The following is a 15,530-nucleotide window of genomic DNA, read 5'->3' as shown; positions in this document are numbered from 1 at the left end:
CAAATATAAATCTCCTTTGGTAAGTCATCACACATTTTCATAAATCAAACATGCGAGGCTCACCGGGGTGATAGTTGTCACTCACTGCAAAGTATTAAGACGGCAAACTCTATGCTTCGTTATGATGTTGGAGCTGTATCATAGTCTTTGTTGGCCTTTAACTATTTACAAAGTTTAGAATCTGAATTAATATCTTTTTTCGTTCATACCAGAGCTGACATTAACATCTGGTTTGGCTATGTCCCCACCCAAATCTCAAATTGTATCTCCCAGAATTCCCACGGGTTGTGGGAGAGACCCAGGGGGAGGTAACTGAATCATGGGGGCTGCTCTTACCCGTGCTCTTCTTGTGATAGTGAATAAATCTCCTGAGATATCATGGGCATATCAGGGATTTCCACTTTCATTTCTTCTTCATTTTCTCTTGCTGCCGCCATGTAAGAAGTGCCTTTCACCTCCCGCTATTGTTCTGAGGCCTCCCCAGCCATGTGAAACTGTAAGTCCAATTAAACCTCTTTTGCTTCCCAGTCTCAGGTATGTCTTTATCAACAGCATGAAAATGGACTGATACAACCTCTTAAGGTAGAATGGAATAATTAGTAAAGTGAAGAAAACAATATGCAAGATAACAACTTGGATTGTTTTCTTTTATGTTACAGTAACACAGTTAAACTCTTTGGGTATTCAACAATATAAGGCAAATAGGGCAGGGGTTCAGGAGGGAGTATTGGGAAGCCATGGGGGAGATTTGGGAGTGTTCATTCATGGGACTCATGATGAAAGAGATAACACTGAATTATCAAGAGACAAAGCAGGAAAATCAGAAGGTTCTGGCCTTTACTATTTTTAGGGATCAATATCAGTGTTCTTGGATTGTGAGAAACATCGGAATAGAAGACTGCCTAGAGTAGAAGAGACACATGGGCTGTTCTATTGGTGACACAGCAGGTTTCCTAGAGATCCCACCACTCTTGCCTGGTTCTGCCACTTGGGGTTGGGAAGTACATCAGCTGACTTTCCTGGGCATTGCAAAGACATATCATCATTGTCACTCCAAAGCACTGTCTTGAATCCACAGTATGGCAAGGGTTGGGGAATTTTCGTGACAGGCTCTTCCCAATACACACGTAATACCTAACCTTTGTTAGCCCTGTCGGATGACATTACTTTTTGTTTCCATGTCCTGAATAAGCCCTTTGTTCATTGAGGGTACAAGAAAAATACAGAGTCCTCGTTCTTACAAGCAATATGCAAACAGATACCCCTCAGGGTCTTCATTGGCTTCCTCACAGAGGTGATGAGTTGGGCCTGATGTCCATCCTCACCTGGACCTGGAATGGATAACTGCATGCAGGCTGTCGGTTAAGGGATCAGTTTACAATCTTGCAACGGGGCAGAATCAGTTGGCTGAAGATAAAATTGAATCTGTGTTCTTGGATTTCTAAGAAGGGTAAACTCACCCGCTGAGTGAACCTTGGAGAGCTGAAGAGCCACTGGAGTGTCAATGACATGCTGAGTAGCACAGTGCTTGGGGTCCAGTGAAGTTCAGTCCTGGAATACCCAGCACTATGAAACCCTGGGGCTGCTGTGGGTTCTGGAGTAGTTCACTGATTTCAGTTATCTAATGGCATTCCATGTCTATTGGTGAATATTGAAGAAGTCAGTTTCCATAATAGACAGATACTTGTGTAATATAACCTATTAGAGAAAGAGAACTGCTAGGCCTTACCATTTTATTGGAGAAATATTACGACTCATTCAGGATAGTGTTTCAAGCAGAAGCTTGCTAATGCCAATGGAAACACTCTGCTTAAATATTGCCACTTTTCCCTTCCTTTGATTATCACAAAATCCTCCCCACTGCTTTTCCTGGGTGTCACTATTTATTTATCTAACAGTGTCAGAGATTGTGACTATCTCTAAGGGAACTCTTATAATTTTTTTTAGGTAAAGGAATAGACTGGAAGATTTTAGTACCTGAAGCCTTTCTTTAGATTCTACAGTGTGGTATTCCTTTCCACATCAGAATGAAGGAGCATATAAAATGCACCACATTTTAGGAATAGAAATTAATTTGAGTCAGAAGAGCAGTAAATGATAATCCACATGGCGTGCCTTTGTCAAAGAGACAGACATTTCTAATACAATTCTTAGGGGAGGAAGGTAGTTATAATAGAATATAACAGCTCTCCAGAGGGAAGAATACATTTCCTATATGATGAGGGTGGTTATGCATTATATCTGTAGTAGTTTTCCCTTGAATCCAGATATCAGATCTGTTAAGGGGATTTGGGAAAAGATCACTGTGTGGTGAAGGTAAGGAGGGAAGATTGGTTCAGATTTGCCCCAAAGTACATCTAAAAACAGAATTTTAGCATCCACTAGGTGTTTGTCAGATGGTAGCAATTTCCAGCAACAACATAATGGGGACATATCAGCAACAGATCTGAACTGATTATCTAGAGATGAAAGGCTCCCCAGACCCTCGTTTCCTCTTGGATTCAGCTTTTGATTGCGTGCTTTGTCCTTTGTATCTCTTTTCTTCACTATCTCACTGGTTCCTTTTTTAGAATCTCAAGCTTATCTTTTAAACTGATTTATCTCAGGCTTTATGGCTCAGGGAGCAGCTGAAACTAACAGGAAAAATACAAAGAACAAACCTGGATTTTTTTTTTTTTAATTATTGTCAGAGAACACATGCTATGGCAGATGCTGCTAGTAAGATATTATAATCAAACAGGCAAAAGATATGTAGAATTTTATTTTTCCATCTTAGGACAGGGCTCTCAATATGTTGATTCATTCATGTGGTTAAGGACAAATTAATGTTTCAGAAATTTGCCCACAGTCCATGAGATAGTGGTATGTGACAAAATTTTATGTGTATTCCCCTATTGCAGATTCATTTGGGAGAAATGATGTTCACCTCATAATTAAGTCCTTCTTACATTACATTTCATGCTGTAGTGAAACAGCAGTTGCTCTCTGCTCTCAAAGAGGAGGGGATATTTAATTATTCAAATGAATCTCAATATCCAAAAAAGTGACTCTTTTTGATAAATCCCTGTGTTTTGATTATAAACAAAACATTCAACTTTTTTGTTTGTGCATTTGTATTAGGGCTGGTGCAACAATTCTTTCCCTAAATTGCTTATATCTCAAATATTCTTTTTGGCTTAGCCTTTATTTTTATTCTTGGGGCCAAAAAGATATCTGTGAGTTCCTTTTTAATGGCCCTTCTGACTAATTTTCAAACTGTTGTCATATTTTGACAAACTGTTGAGAGTGGGATTTAATCTTGTTCTTCTTCACAGACAATCAGCTGTGTACCAGGCCTTAGTTCATTCATTGGGTTGCTCAGATATCTGGTCTACACTGTGGGTGAGGCAGATGTCTGGTCCACGTCTGGTCTCTGGGGCTGCCATTGAATCTTCTTGACCTTGGAAAGAAGTATGTCTCAGTTTTAAAAGCAAGACTATTATCTGGAAAAGTTGTTAGAAATTTTTCTTGATTTAGAAACGTATTTGGCCAGGCGCAGTGGCTCACACCTGTAATTCCCACATTTTGAAGGCTGAGGCTGGAAGACTGCTTGAGTTGAGCCTGTGCAACATGGCAAAACCCCATCTCTACAAAAAATACAAAAAAAATTAGCCGGGCATAGTGGCATAAGCCTGCGGTTTAGCTACTCAAGAGGCTGAGGAGGGAGGATTGCTCAGGAGGCTGAGGCAGGAGGATTGCTTGAGCTGGGAGGCAGAAATTGCAGTGAGCCAAGATGGTGCCACTACACTTCAGCCTGGGCAATAGAGCAAGAACCTGTCTCAAAACAAAACAAAACAACAACAAAAAATATAATTTCTAGTATGGTTGAATCAGTTCATTCAGTGAAAGTGCTAAGCACTTTGATGTTAATTTTGAAGGCGTATTCACCTTCATGTTACCCAATGCTTTATGTTTCAAAGCATTTCTTTCAGACTTACAGTAGTGATATTTTTAAAGATGAATGATTCTTATGAACAGAGTTCATGGTATAGTTCTTGTTCCAAAATGATAGCTACAGTTTCTCTGGGCCCACAGAACTTGAAGTTGGAGCCTGTTAGTAATTTTCTTTCTTCCAACCTGCCTTTAGGTTGATGGAAATGCTCAGGGAGACATCTCCTCACAAGTGGAATTGGAGCTCTTCTTGGGGGAACACTGAAATATCTTTGAAGGTTAGGCAGCTCACTCACTTTCATTGGTCCATTTATCTGACTGGAAAGAGCTAAGAGAAAAACCGATTCAAGAAGCAGCTATGTAGAAGAAACACAAGGTTTATAGTCAAGGCAACCTTGATTCAGACATATTCGCTTTTTTTTTTGAGACAGTCTTGCCCTGTCTCCCTGGCTGGAGTGCAGTGGCATGATCTCGGCTCACTGCAAGCTCCGCCTCCCGGGTTCATGCCATTTTCCTGCCTCAGCCTCCTGAGTAGCTGGGACTACAGGTGCCCGCCGCCACGCCCGGCTAATCTTTTGTATTTTTAGTAGAGACAGGGTTTCACTGTGTTAACCAGGATGGTCTCGATCTCCTGACCTCGTGATCCGCCCACCTCAGCCTCCCAAAGTGCTGGGATTACAGGCGTGAGCCACCGTGCCTGGCCCCATATTTGCCACTTCTTAGCAATGCAATTTAGACTTTCTGAGACCAACTTTCCTATACTGAAGAGTAAAGATCTGGCAGAGTTATTTTTAAATAGTAAGTACAATAACCAGCAAAATCTCTGGCAGTCGTAAGAATTGGAAACTTCTACCTGTTTGCCTCCCATTCTGAGTCTCATCTCATTTGTAAAATGGAGAAAATAATAATCACCTTTTGGGGTTATGGGGAGAATTAAAGAGAGTATGGCCTTATCCATGGTTAGAGAGTTACCCAAAAAGTTAAGTCTTAAAAACAAAACAAAAACCTTGTTTAACCCATCCTCCTACTTCTCACTTTAGAGACCAGTACATTGTGGTTGGACAGCGGTAGGCTTGGACATAGACACATTGGCCAGTACTCTTCACTATGTTGTTATTATTGACTATTTGAATGTTCTAGATATTCTGGCTTGGGGAGTTGAAGACTACATTTTGAAGCATTAATTGAACAGAGTGGATATAGCACTAGACTTCTACAATATCAAGACCCATTTGGAAATGGTTCCCTAGACATTCAGGTTTACCAGAAGAAAAAAATCAATGTGCTGAGAATATTAAACTGGATTTTAACTTAAAAAAAATGGCTTTAAATGTAATTTTAAACAACTGTTTCAGGTTGAACAAAACCATTCTTTTCGGTTATCCTGGTTTTCTTTGAGTGTTGTCAGTGTTAGTTAATATAAGAATTTTGTCCGAGCGAGTTCTTTACTAGGTGTCTCTTTACCCTGAAAAGCCAAATAATACCCTTATTCCATATGACACCGATACCAAAGTCAGATAAAAGGGGTTTCATTGCAAGGCTAAGAAAGAGCTAATTTTCTAAAATTGGAACATTATCTGTCATGTGTTACTACTCTGTAATTATGACTATTATTCTCATTGGGAAAAAAGATATTTCAGGAGGGGAAAAGATTTTTATAAGAGGCTTTTAATATAAATGGGCAATTATATTAAAATACCGACTTTCATACTTAGACACTGTGTTGTAGATACATTATATTATATTTGATTTAAATTTAGTAAATTATATGCATGTGCAAACTTAAAATATATGAGTATTGCTTCCTTAAATGAAAGGCATGAATAGTCTTGTGAAATAGATTTTTGAGAAATGGATTCACAACTTTTATGCTTGCAAAGCTTTTATTGTTAATAGTGCATTGTTTTTTCTTTTTTGGTACAGAATGAATCATTTTCATTTGGCAATGATTCTGAATTTTTTTTGCAAGAATGATTATGCTTTTTAAATCATTTGTGGGGCTGAACAAAGGGCAGTGGTAAAAATAAAAATTATAACCATGATTCATCTTTTTCTAGAAGATGAAGAGAGTACTAAAAATTATGAAGAATCCTTCAGTTTTGCTTTAAGTGATGTACTGAAAGAGAATTCACAAGCATATAGAAAATTTGGACAGGAAAGGAAATAATCACATTTGATCTTTACTGAGTTTAAGAAGTTTACATTGAGTAGCTGTGAGGACAAAATTTTCCAACCATAATTCACCTCAAATGTCACTCTCAGCAAAAGAAAATCCAAGGTTTGTAGGCCAGAAGTTTATTCAATTTTGGAATCCTTTTAAAGAAAAATAATAGAAGATTAAAAATATATAACAAGGACCAAGGGTGGTGTTATCTGGAATGAGAAGAGAAATTAAACAAATTATAAATTTTATAAAATTGACAAATACTACAGATATCATTATATCTGAAAAATGCCTTGATATTTTAAATTATAACTGTCTGACACATCTTGAGAATACCCCTTTCTTTATATTTTTGGCTGTTGAGTTTTGTGTTGCTTTTTTATGTGAAATTATTTTGTAATATTATTTTCTATGGAAAGAATACAAAGACAAGTCAGTGTTTCATCTAATATGGTTGACTGAAATCTGTTTGTTATTTTCAATAGTTGGGGTGCCTAAGCTTGACCGCACGCAAATGCACGACTATGTAGCACTGTTGCCCTTTAAACACAGAACTCTAGGCCTGGGTGCAGCAGCTCACGCCTGTAATCTTAGCACTTTGGGAGGCTAAGCAGGGAGGGTCGCTTGGGCTCAGCAGTTGGAAGTTGCAGTGGGCTATGATTGCCCCACTGCACTCTAGCCTAGGCGACAGAGCGGGACCCTGCTTCAAAAATAAAATAATAAAATAAACACAGGAGTTTTGAAAAATTCAGTTTCACATAATTTCCAGAAAACAACATAGTTTATCTGTAACCATATACACTGCATTAGTGAGTCTTCCCCAGTAGATGAGAACTTCCGTTTTGATAAGAATGGTAAATGAATCCTCTACTTAGACTTTTACCAGTCTGTTGGTTTGAAGAATTCTCCATAATCTAGCTTTTGGTTCTATACAATTAAAAATTTGTTTCTTCTCTATTGCCCACATACTTCTAGAGCTGGGTGCTGTATGAGACAAATGTATTGCAAAGTGACCTCTGTGCTTGTCCTTCATAGTATGGTGTAGTTGATAATACAAATGTTTCTGGAAGTCATTCCCACAATGGGACAGACAGCAAGGAATAATTTAATTATATAAAGAAACAGCTGTAGGCCACATAAATATATCCTCCAAACCAAATTAAATATACCTTAACTCAGCTTCTTAGCAGGATTCCAATAATGCCTGTAGCCACTCTAATGCCACCTGACATGACAGACAGAAGTGTGATGGAGAAGTCAGAATGGGAAGATCCAGTAGCTTAAACAATTACAGCTAAAAACAAACAAACAAACAAACAACCTCACTGTTGCCAATTTTGAAAAAATACATTGCAGCACCTCTCCCAGGGCTGTGGCTGGAGGTCTGGAGTGTTAAGTGGCTCTAAGGCTTATGCTCCATTTGCTTCACCATAGATTTGCCTGGGCTCCCAGATGGGGTGGTCGTATGCCAAGGGATGTTTGTGTGTCTTTGTGGACAGACACGAAGCATCCCAGGGAGAACTCCTATTGTAAATTACCTCCTTGGATCGCCTGAGGCCGGGAGTTTGAGTCTGTTGTGAGGTATGATGGTGCCATTGCACTCCAGCCTGGGCAACAGAACAAGACTCTGTCTCTAAAAAATTAAAAATAAATGAATGAATAAATTACATCCTTCATCAAAGTTGGACTTGGACCATTAACCATTCATATTTTTCCCTTCAACCTTAGCCTTTCCCTTGGTAGAGTCCTCTTTTTAAAATGCTACATCCCTTAGGAGAGGCACATGCACTTACTTCCTTGAAGCTTTGTTTTTCAGGGTGTTTTCTTCCTTTTTTTCTAAGAAAAGATAAGGATTTATGAGAAGTTTGGGCCTTGGACATGAATAAGGGCTCAGCAAGGGAGAACAAGGGCAGAGTGAGCAAGGGGCATGAGGTTTTGTGTTGGCTGTGGCAGCCAACGCTAGGGGTTGCTGAACTATTATTGTTACATAGGTGTTAATGTAATTGAGTTGTATGTGTCTGTGCATTTTTCTATAGAGCCATTCCATTTTCTGTACAGATTTCATATTGACTAAGAATAAAAACAATGTCTGCTGCCCTTTTACTATTCTCTGAGGGGTTAACATCTACTCATGTGCAGGTCTGCTGTTAGACAGAGATGCCACTTGGAGCTGACTGTATATTTGGTGATCCTCAATTTACTCATGTCTTAGCTTGTTTATTCTTTTTTGGACCCACCCGTCCTTCATGGCTTCTACTCCCTTGATGTTCTTTTTAGCATGGTGCTGAGTATTCAAACAATGCATATGTTTCTAAGCAGAAATTTTATACAGTAAAGATTAAACAGAAACTCAATTGATAAAACAGATACGTGTCAACCTGCCCTGATTGAAACAGGGGCTAGGGCATAAAGCCCTGGCCATGTGGCCTCCTTCTTTGTAGTGGGTCCCTGAGTGGTTCACAGAAGTCCTTACGGCTCCTACTGAAGAATGAAAAACCTGGTGTAGAAAAGTGACTCTTGGATAGACAATCAGAAAGCCTGGATTTTTGTTGTGACTGGCATTTCTACTAGTAATGTGACAATAGGCAAGTCATCAATTGCTCTAAGCCTCGGTTTTTGCATTTGTAAAAAGTGGACAATAATATGTTGCCTTGTTCAGCCTACATCAAAGTAAGGCTATGAGAATGAAATGGGTTATATATGTGAAAGCCCTTCAAAGTGCTCTACATGTAAGAATTACAGTATCATCCCCCAAGTCTTTTCAACAAAATCACCTTATAGATTATTCAAGTCATGTAATCATAAATGAGAACATCTGAAAGGGTTACCAATGCTACCCTATGTCCTTTATAATATCCCAGGTCAGGTAAGAGGCCACCCCCTCCCTGTACATATTGTCAAGGAAGACAAGAAAATAAGAGCAACATTTTCAACATGTATTGGGACCAAAAGCCCAAATACAAAGATAGAAAGGACAATGACTAAGCACCACATGAAAGAAATAAAAAACTTACCAGGTGTTGGCAAATTTCTGCTGTGGCTCATGAAATAAGGATGATGCTGTTGCTATGCAGAAACAAAATATTTGGAAGTGACAAATTATCTTATTTTCAGTTTGTGCCCAAGTGTATTTGTTTGCAGAATGTGCACTGTTCATTGACAAGATAGAAGAAGACCTAAAGGGAACTAGAGGAAAATAGAACAGGCAGAGGAAAATGAATGTAAAATACTTGGGCTATTTAGCTTGAAGGAAAAACTAAAGATAACTCAGTTTTAGATCGCTGAAGAATGATCTAATAATTGGCTTTTAGGAAACACAGAGATTTATTGTGTAGAGTACCGTGTACAGTTGGCACTCAACAAAGAACTCACAAGTCTGTTGGAGTTCATAGACACTGGCCTTCAGGGAGAGTCAGAAAATTGAAGGAAGGTGCCCTATCAGGAACATTGGCCCCTCTGCCATCAAGTCCATTTGGTATCATTTCAAAGAGATGAAAACATCTCTCATTTTTAGAGATGTAATTGATCCTAGATGGGATTAAGGGTGGAATGACATGGAAGAGCTGGATCTGAAGCCTGCTCTTGGAGAAGAGCTGATGATTGACACCAGGAAAGTTCAGAGCCAGGAGGCAGGGAGAGGTAACTGCTTAGCAGCTCTTAAGCCTTCAGAGATGACAGAATCTGCTTTGGTTGCCTGAAGAGATCGTCCTCCACATTAGACAGATAAGGATGGAAAAAACATAATAAGCAGCTTTCCGTAATTGACATATGGGATGAAACTGGCAGGCAGAGAAGCTCAATCTACATCAAGATAAGCTTGGCTTGTGGTCAGGCTGAAGGACTTGTCTTGAGTTGTTTCAAGTTAGTAGGAATGACTTTCCAGGCTGAAAAGCACTGTCAGGGTAAAAGGATGCACAAAACACCAAGTGTCCTCTATGGGTTTGTGGACAGACTTTCTGCATTGTTAGTGCAAATGATTTGTTACATTTTACAGTGTTAGTACACATGGAATGAATCTGTGTTCATACTTCTCAATGTCAGAGTCCCAAATACTGTTCACCTGAATCTTATAGACTAAGTAGCAGGTTAGAAATACCTTCACCAAGCAGGCCAGATCAATTGCAGATCTCTTGGAACATGGACAGATTTCCTGTGTATGACACTGTCATCTGTCTATATAAACCACTGGACACAGGCCTGACTACCTTCTAGGTTACTAAAATCACTTGAGAATAGAACATGATATAAAGAATTAAAGGGGTAAGAAACAAGATTTAGCAGTTGCCATGTTTTGCTGTATTTTCCATTCATTTTTCTTTTGGGAAAGATTTTGTTATGTGGTCTAGTTAAAAAGAAATTTTACAGAACCTGTTAATACATAAAACTGGAGAACATTTTTCTTAACTATTTTAAACTATAAGACAAAGTCTGAGCAGCTATCATACTTTACGTAGTGAATTGTTAGAGGTCTTTTGAAAACCAAGAGTTTTGGTCACCTTGACTTTATTTCATTTTTTCCTTGCTATACCTGATGATAAATCATTGCTTGGAGTGATGTAATGTGCACTTGTGTCTCAATTTCATGTTTGTACTGCATTTATACAGAAAACATTCTCCTTTCCAGAGTGAAGTCAATGTACATCACAGGTTAGCCCTGGAAAATGTTGTTTGCTTTTCTGGAATTTGGTTCTGCTCTATCTCAAGATTTCAATGTAAAAAGGTTAGATTTCCACAGGTGGCTTTGCATTAGTCAGAACTGAAATCAGAGTCTATTACTTATAAGAGGTCATGGAGAGCAACTAATTCAAGACAAATGGGGGTCTTGCCCAACATGATACATCTAGTTAATAGGAAAACTAGCACCAGAATGTGTTGAGTGTTCTTTGCATGTAACATATCACAGGAACTCTTGATGTAGCTATATCTGGATAATACTGAAATGGAACTAGACTCAGAGTAGAATTGGGATGCACTTGAGGCTATCAGACACTAGGTGGCATCTGTCTCTTTTTTGCGTCTCATGGGTAGGATTTCAATTGGATTTGTACATTGAGGGGAAGTAGACAATAATTTGCCATCTATGATCTTTGTTCTTGTATAGATTTATGTGAACTAAGCTAGCACCAATGACTCATAAACTAATTTCAGCATTGCAAATGAGAGGTACCAAGTTCTTGGGAGATACAAATAATCTTTGTGAGTACAGCAATTCTAAAACATATCACTTAACCTTCTCAGCTTGGACATTTAGTATCTAGAGGGTTTTAAAACTTCATGACTTTATGAAAGTTATAAAAAGGATTGACTGAGAATTAAGCCATTTTATAGAATGAAATTTATATTATTATAATACATAAATGTTGATAAAAATTGGAAGTGTGATATTAATTTCTGATGCCCCATTAGTAGACGTTGGTAAACATATGTAATCAGGTATAGTTAAGGGAATAATTTCTGTTCTAAACCAGTCCAATTTTCTTAAAGTTTTAGGTTCTATAGATCCTACTCTGAGGTTCTAGGAAAAAAAATATTTTCTTCAACTCTCATAAGTTCTTTGTTGAAATGGAACCCTGTAGCAACAGACAGATTAATAAGAGAAAAACAAACAGAAATTTATTAACATGTATATTTTATAAATAACATGGGAAACACCCAAGAGATGAAAAGTCTTAAAGAAGTGGTTTTAAATTCCAGATTATATACATCTTCAACAAAGAACAGTGACATTTTAGAGAAGTGACAAGACAAAAGAGAGGACTTTGAATCTCCAGTGGCAGCAAATGGTGGGAAGGCAGATAAAGGTGAGTTAGTGAAGCTTGTTAATGTAGATTCCTCTGATCCCATCTCCAGGCTGACATGTGTCCAAAGCTGTCTTCGGTGGTTAATTATTTTCCTCTCCCTGCTACAGAAGGGGGTCAGGATACCTTTTATCTTTGTAAATCTGCTTCATGCTTTTCAGCAAATAGACGGAGGGCAGAGAGCTGTTCTGCATCTGCTTGTTCTTAATTCAGCATAACAATCCTTCATATTTTGGGGTGGCATATTCTGGTCTCCCACAAGGTATTAATGTTTTTCTCTTCTGTGTTTAAATGCAGATGTGTTCTGAAGTCAAGAGTCTCTGCTTCTGAGTAAGGGCTTCTGTGAAATCTCTGCTGCTGGTTAAGTTGCCCTGGAAGTGACTTCTGTTTCTTTCCTACAGCTTTGTAGCTTTCTGTGTCTTTACTGAGAGTACACTGTTTACCTGGTTGGCTGCCTCCCTTATTTGGTCCCTTGGTGGCAGGGTAAGAGGGAATTACATTTTGCTTATTTTGGTAGAACTTTTTAAACTTTCAAATACAAGCTGAAAACTGCTCTCCTATTTTATAGAAACATAGATATTACATTTTGCTTTCAAGGAGAATAAGTCTGTAGACAGATAGTATATAGTTGGGCACAGGAGCTATTATAAAATATGAGAACACTATTGACTAGTTCCTCTAATGGTCTCTTAGCCTTGCTTTGTTCCTGAATTTTCATCATGGTCTTAATTACTGCCATGGACCAAGTTATTGTCTCCCCTTACTCTCCATTCATAGGTTGACATCCTAACTCCCAGGGTGATGGTATTTAGAGATGGAGCCTTTTGGGGGTAACTAGGTTTAGATGAGGTCATGTGGTTAGAACCTAGTGATGGGATCATGTTTTTATAAAGAGACACCAGAGAGCTTGTTCTCTCTCTGTCTCTGCCATGTGAAGACACAATGAGAAAGTGGCTGTCTACAGGTCAGGAAGAGAGCCTTTACCTGGCACTGAATCAACCAGTACATTGATCTTGGACTTTCTGGCCTCCAGACCTATGAGAAACAAATTCCTTTTGTTTAAGTCATCCAGTCCATGGCATTTTGTTACTATAGCCTGAGCAGACAAATTCAGTAACCATCATGTCATGATATTACTTTAAGGGGGAAAAAGAGTACACTTCTGTGTTGCTTAGTGACAAGGATATGTTCGGAGAAATGTGTTAGGCAGTTTCGTTGTGTGAACCTCATAGAGTGTACTTACCAACCTAAATGGTATATATATTTTTCATGTGAAAACCAAATATCCCAGCACCATTACTGAATATCAATCATTTCCCCTACTTGACCTGAAGTGCCAATATCAAGTACCATATATCAGGTTTCTATGTATGCTCCATTATAATCTTCTGAGACCACTGTTTTATATGCAGTCCATCACTGATGGAACTGTTACATGGTGCATGACTGTACTTGTAAAAACTGTGATCAACATGAGCATCAGACTCTCTTGCTAACAACCCAGCCATCTTTCTGCAATTAGAAGCATCTTAGGTATTTTGCTCCTTAATAGTTTCATTTTATACAAGTGCCAGCAACAAGAATGTCTGTTTGCAAGCCCCAGCTGGGAACCAAGAGTGATTGTTTAGGCTGTGGGTCTTAGTGATGGTGGGTGTAGTGGGAGGATGGGTATCATACTGATATTGGCAGAGGGTGCAATTTGACTCATTTAACATGTGCAATGGTTTGCACCCTGCATTAAGGATGGTGTGTTTTAAAACTGAGACATTGAGGTAAATAAATTAATGAATACAGATAAAATATTGAGGCAGGAAATGTTAACATGTTAATGTAAATTTCTATTTGTGGTCATCCTGTACAACTTTAGAAACCAAATCTTATATTAGAATGTCAGTTTCACAGACACTTATGGGAATAGATGAATAGCATCTATGTAAAGAAAATCTGAAAAATCCTTGACAACATCACCAAATGGCAAATGCATTTACAATGCTCTGTAAGAAAAGGGAAAAGCGTGAAGAAAACCTCATATAAAACAGGGAAGGGCAAACAAAGGCTCGCTAACATTCTCATTGCTATTATCAATCTTTTTTTCTAGGGCTAATGGCTCTATATAAGACATGTGCATTCATCTACCAATGACATCTGTGCAGAGCATGGAACGGCATAGGTTTGTAATTGCTTGCTACCCTGAGCTAGGGAAAATGAACTTTGACATTTTGGAGGAAACAGACTTTGCTTCTTGTTCTAAGTTCTAAGTTAATTTGAACTTAGAACTTCTTGTTCATAGAACATAGAACTTCTTGTTCTATGTTCTAAGTTAATTTGTAGACAAAATAATTGGAGAAACTATATGCCTATTACTATTATGTTACTTATAGAAGCAGAGAAATTGTTTTTAAAAACATATATTTGGTGTATAAATATGTTTTCTAGGAAGGGCTCCAATTGCAAGTTTATAAGCACTCCAATGTGCTAGCAGACACAAAACTGCTGAAATTCTCAAGGTTTTATTGTGCATTAAGGAGGAGATGAATAGACTTTGATATCAGTCTTTCAATGAGGAAAATTATATTCAGTATTATGCTGGGATAATCAAATCCTTAGTGAAGAACTTTGAGGACCTTGAAAACGTATAAAACTATGAATCCAAGCTCTTACTGGTATTTCTGATACAGTGTATCCTTTTTTATCCTTGAAAGCCATACTCCCTCTCCAAGTAATTTCTTAAGTTCATTCCTTTTGTATGGCCCTGTATCAGCAATTGCTCCAATCAGAGAGCAAATACTGGTTTCTTTACTTTGTGAAGCTGGTGGGAGCTCAGGAGTTGTACTAAAAATGAAATGTTGGTGGCCCCAGATGAAATGTGTCTCTTGGTCTGCTTTTGAAAATTGCAGTTAATCCATTTGCCTAGTGTTCCATTATTGGAACACTAAGCTTGTGAAGTTATTTATATCCTACTGCTAAAGGTCATCGCCAAGGTCTGATTTTTCACACAAAAAATTTGCAACCTCTGGCATAAATGGGTTAATCAGTGTGATGATGTGGCATTTGTTCCTATGTTTTCTGAACTTCTCATGACATGTATTTCCTCACAAAGATGAATGCCTCCAATAAAAATGAAAGAAGAACTGGTATAATATGCAGTCCCACAATGTACTGGCATCAACCAGAGTACATTATTGCTTGCCTGTAGACTCTCCAGTGACAAAAATGAATTCAATAATAATTTAACAGATATTTATTGAACACTTACTTTATTCCAGGAACTGCATACACAATGGAGAAGAAGACAGAAAAGGCCATGGCCTGATGAAGCTTACATTCAGACGGACAAGTAAGTAAACAAATACATAAGGTAAATAAGCTAAAGCACTATTCAATGTTTTGTTTCAGTTATCTATTCTTATATAGATAATAAGCCATCCCCAATTTAGTGCCTTAAAACAACCGTTTTCTCTTGCTCTTTGATTTTGTAGGTCAGGAATGTGGAGAGAGTTTGGCTGGGTGATGAGCGCCAATCACAGCATTCGCTGGGATGGGGGATGGGGAGGATCTACCTCCAACATGTCTACCACACTGGCACATCCAGTGTCTCAGCGGTGTTGGCCTCTTCCTCTTGGGGTCTCATCTTCTAG

At 38.4% G+C, this 15,530-nt stretch overlaps 1 protein-coding gene across 19 annotated transcripts in view; it reads left to right on the top strand.

Moving 5' to 3' along the window:
- Positions 1–15,530, top strand: part of LOC105492672 (uncharacterized) — a 232,880-nt gene that overhangs the window by 110,484 nt on the left and 106,866 nt on the right. For 16 of the 19 annotated variants that reach the window (XR_011609772.1, XM_071072734.1, XM_071072733.1 and 13 more), the window contains 4 exons: positions 11,789–11,895; positions 12,190–12,375; positions 13,991–14,062; positions 15,159–15,229. Coding sequence is in view for 18 of the 19 variants with exons in the window: in XM_071072734.1 (XP_070928835.1) it covers positions 14,013–14,062; positions 15,159–15,229 (121 nt within the window). In the remaining variant the exon portion in view is untranslated. The remainder of the gene's footprint in view (positions 1–11,788; positions 11,896–12,189; positions 12,376–13,990; positions 14,063–15,158; positions 15,230–15,530) is intronic. The other 3 variants (XM_071072739.1, XM_071072737.1, XM_071072728.1) reach the window with 1 other exon arrangement.

This window comes from Macaca nemestrina, chromosome 11 (assembly GCF_043159975.1).
Source record: "Macaca nemestrina isolate mMacNem1 chromosome 11, mMacNem.hap1, whole genome shotgun sequence".
NCBI lineage: Eukaryota > Metazoa > Chordata > Mammalia > Primates > Cercopithecidae > Macaca > Macaca nemestrina.
Note: the sequence above shows the minus strand (reverse complement) of the source record. Positions and strands in the feature narration are given on the sequence as shown.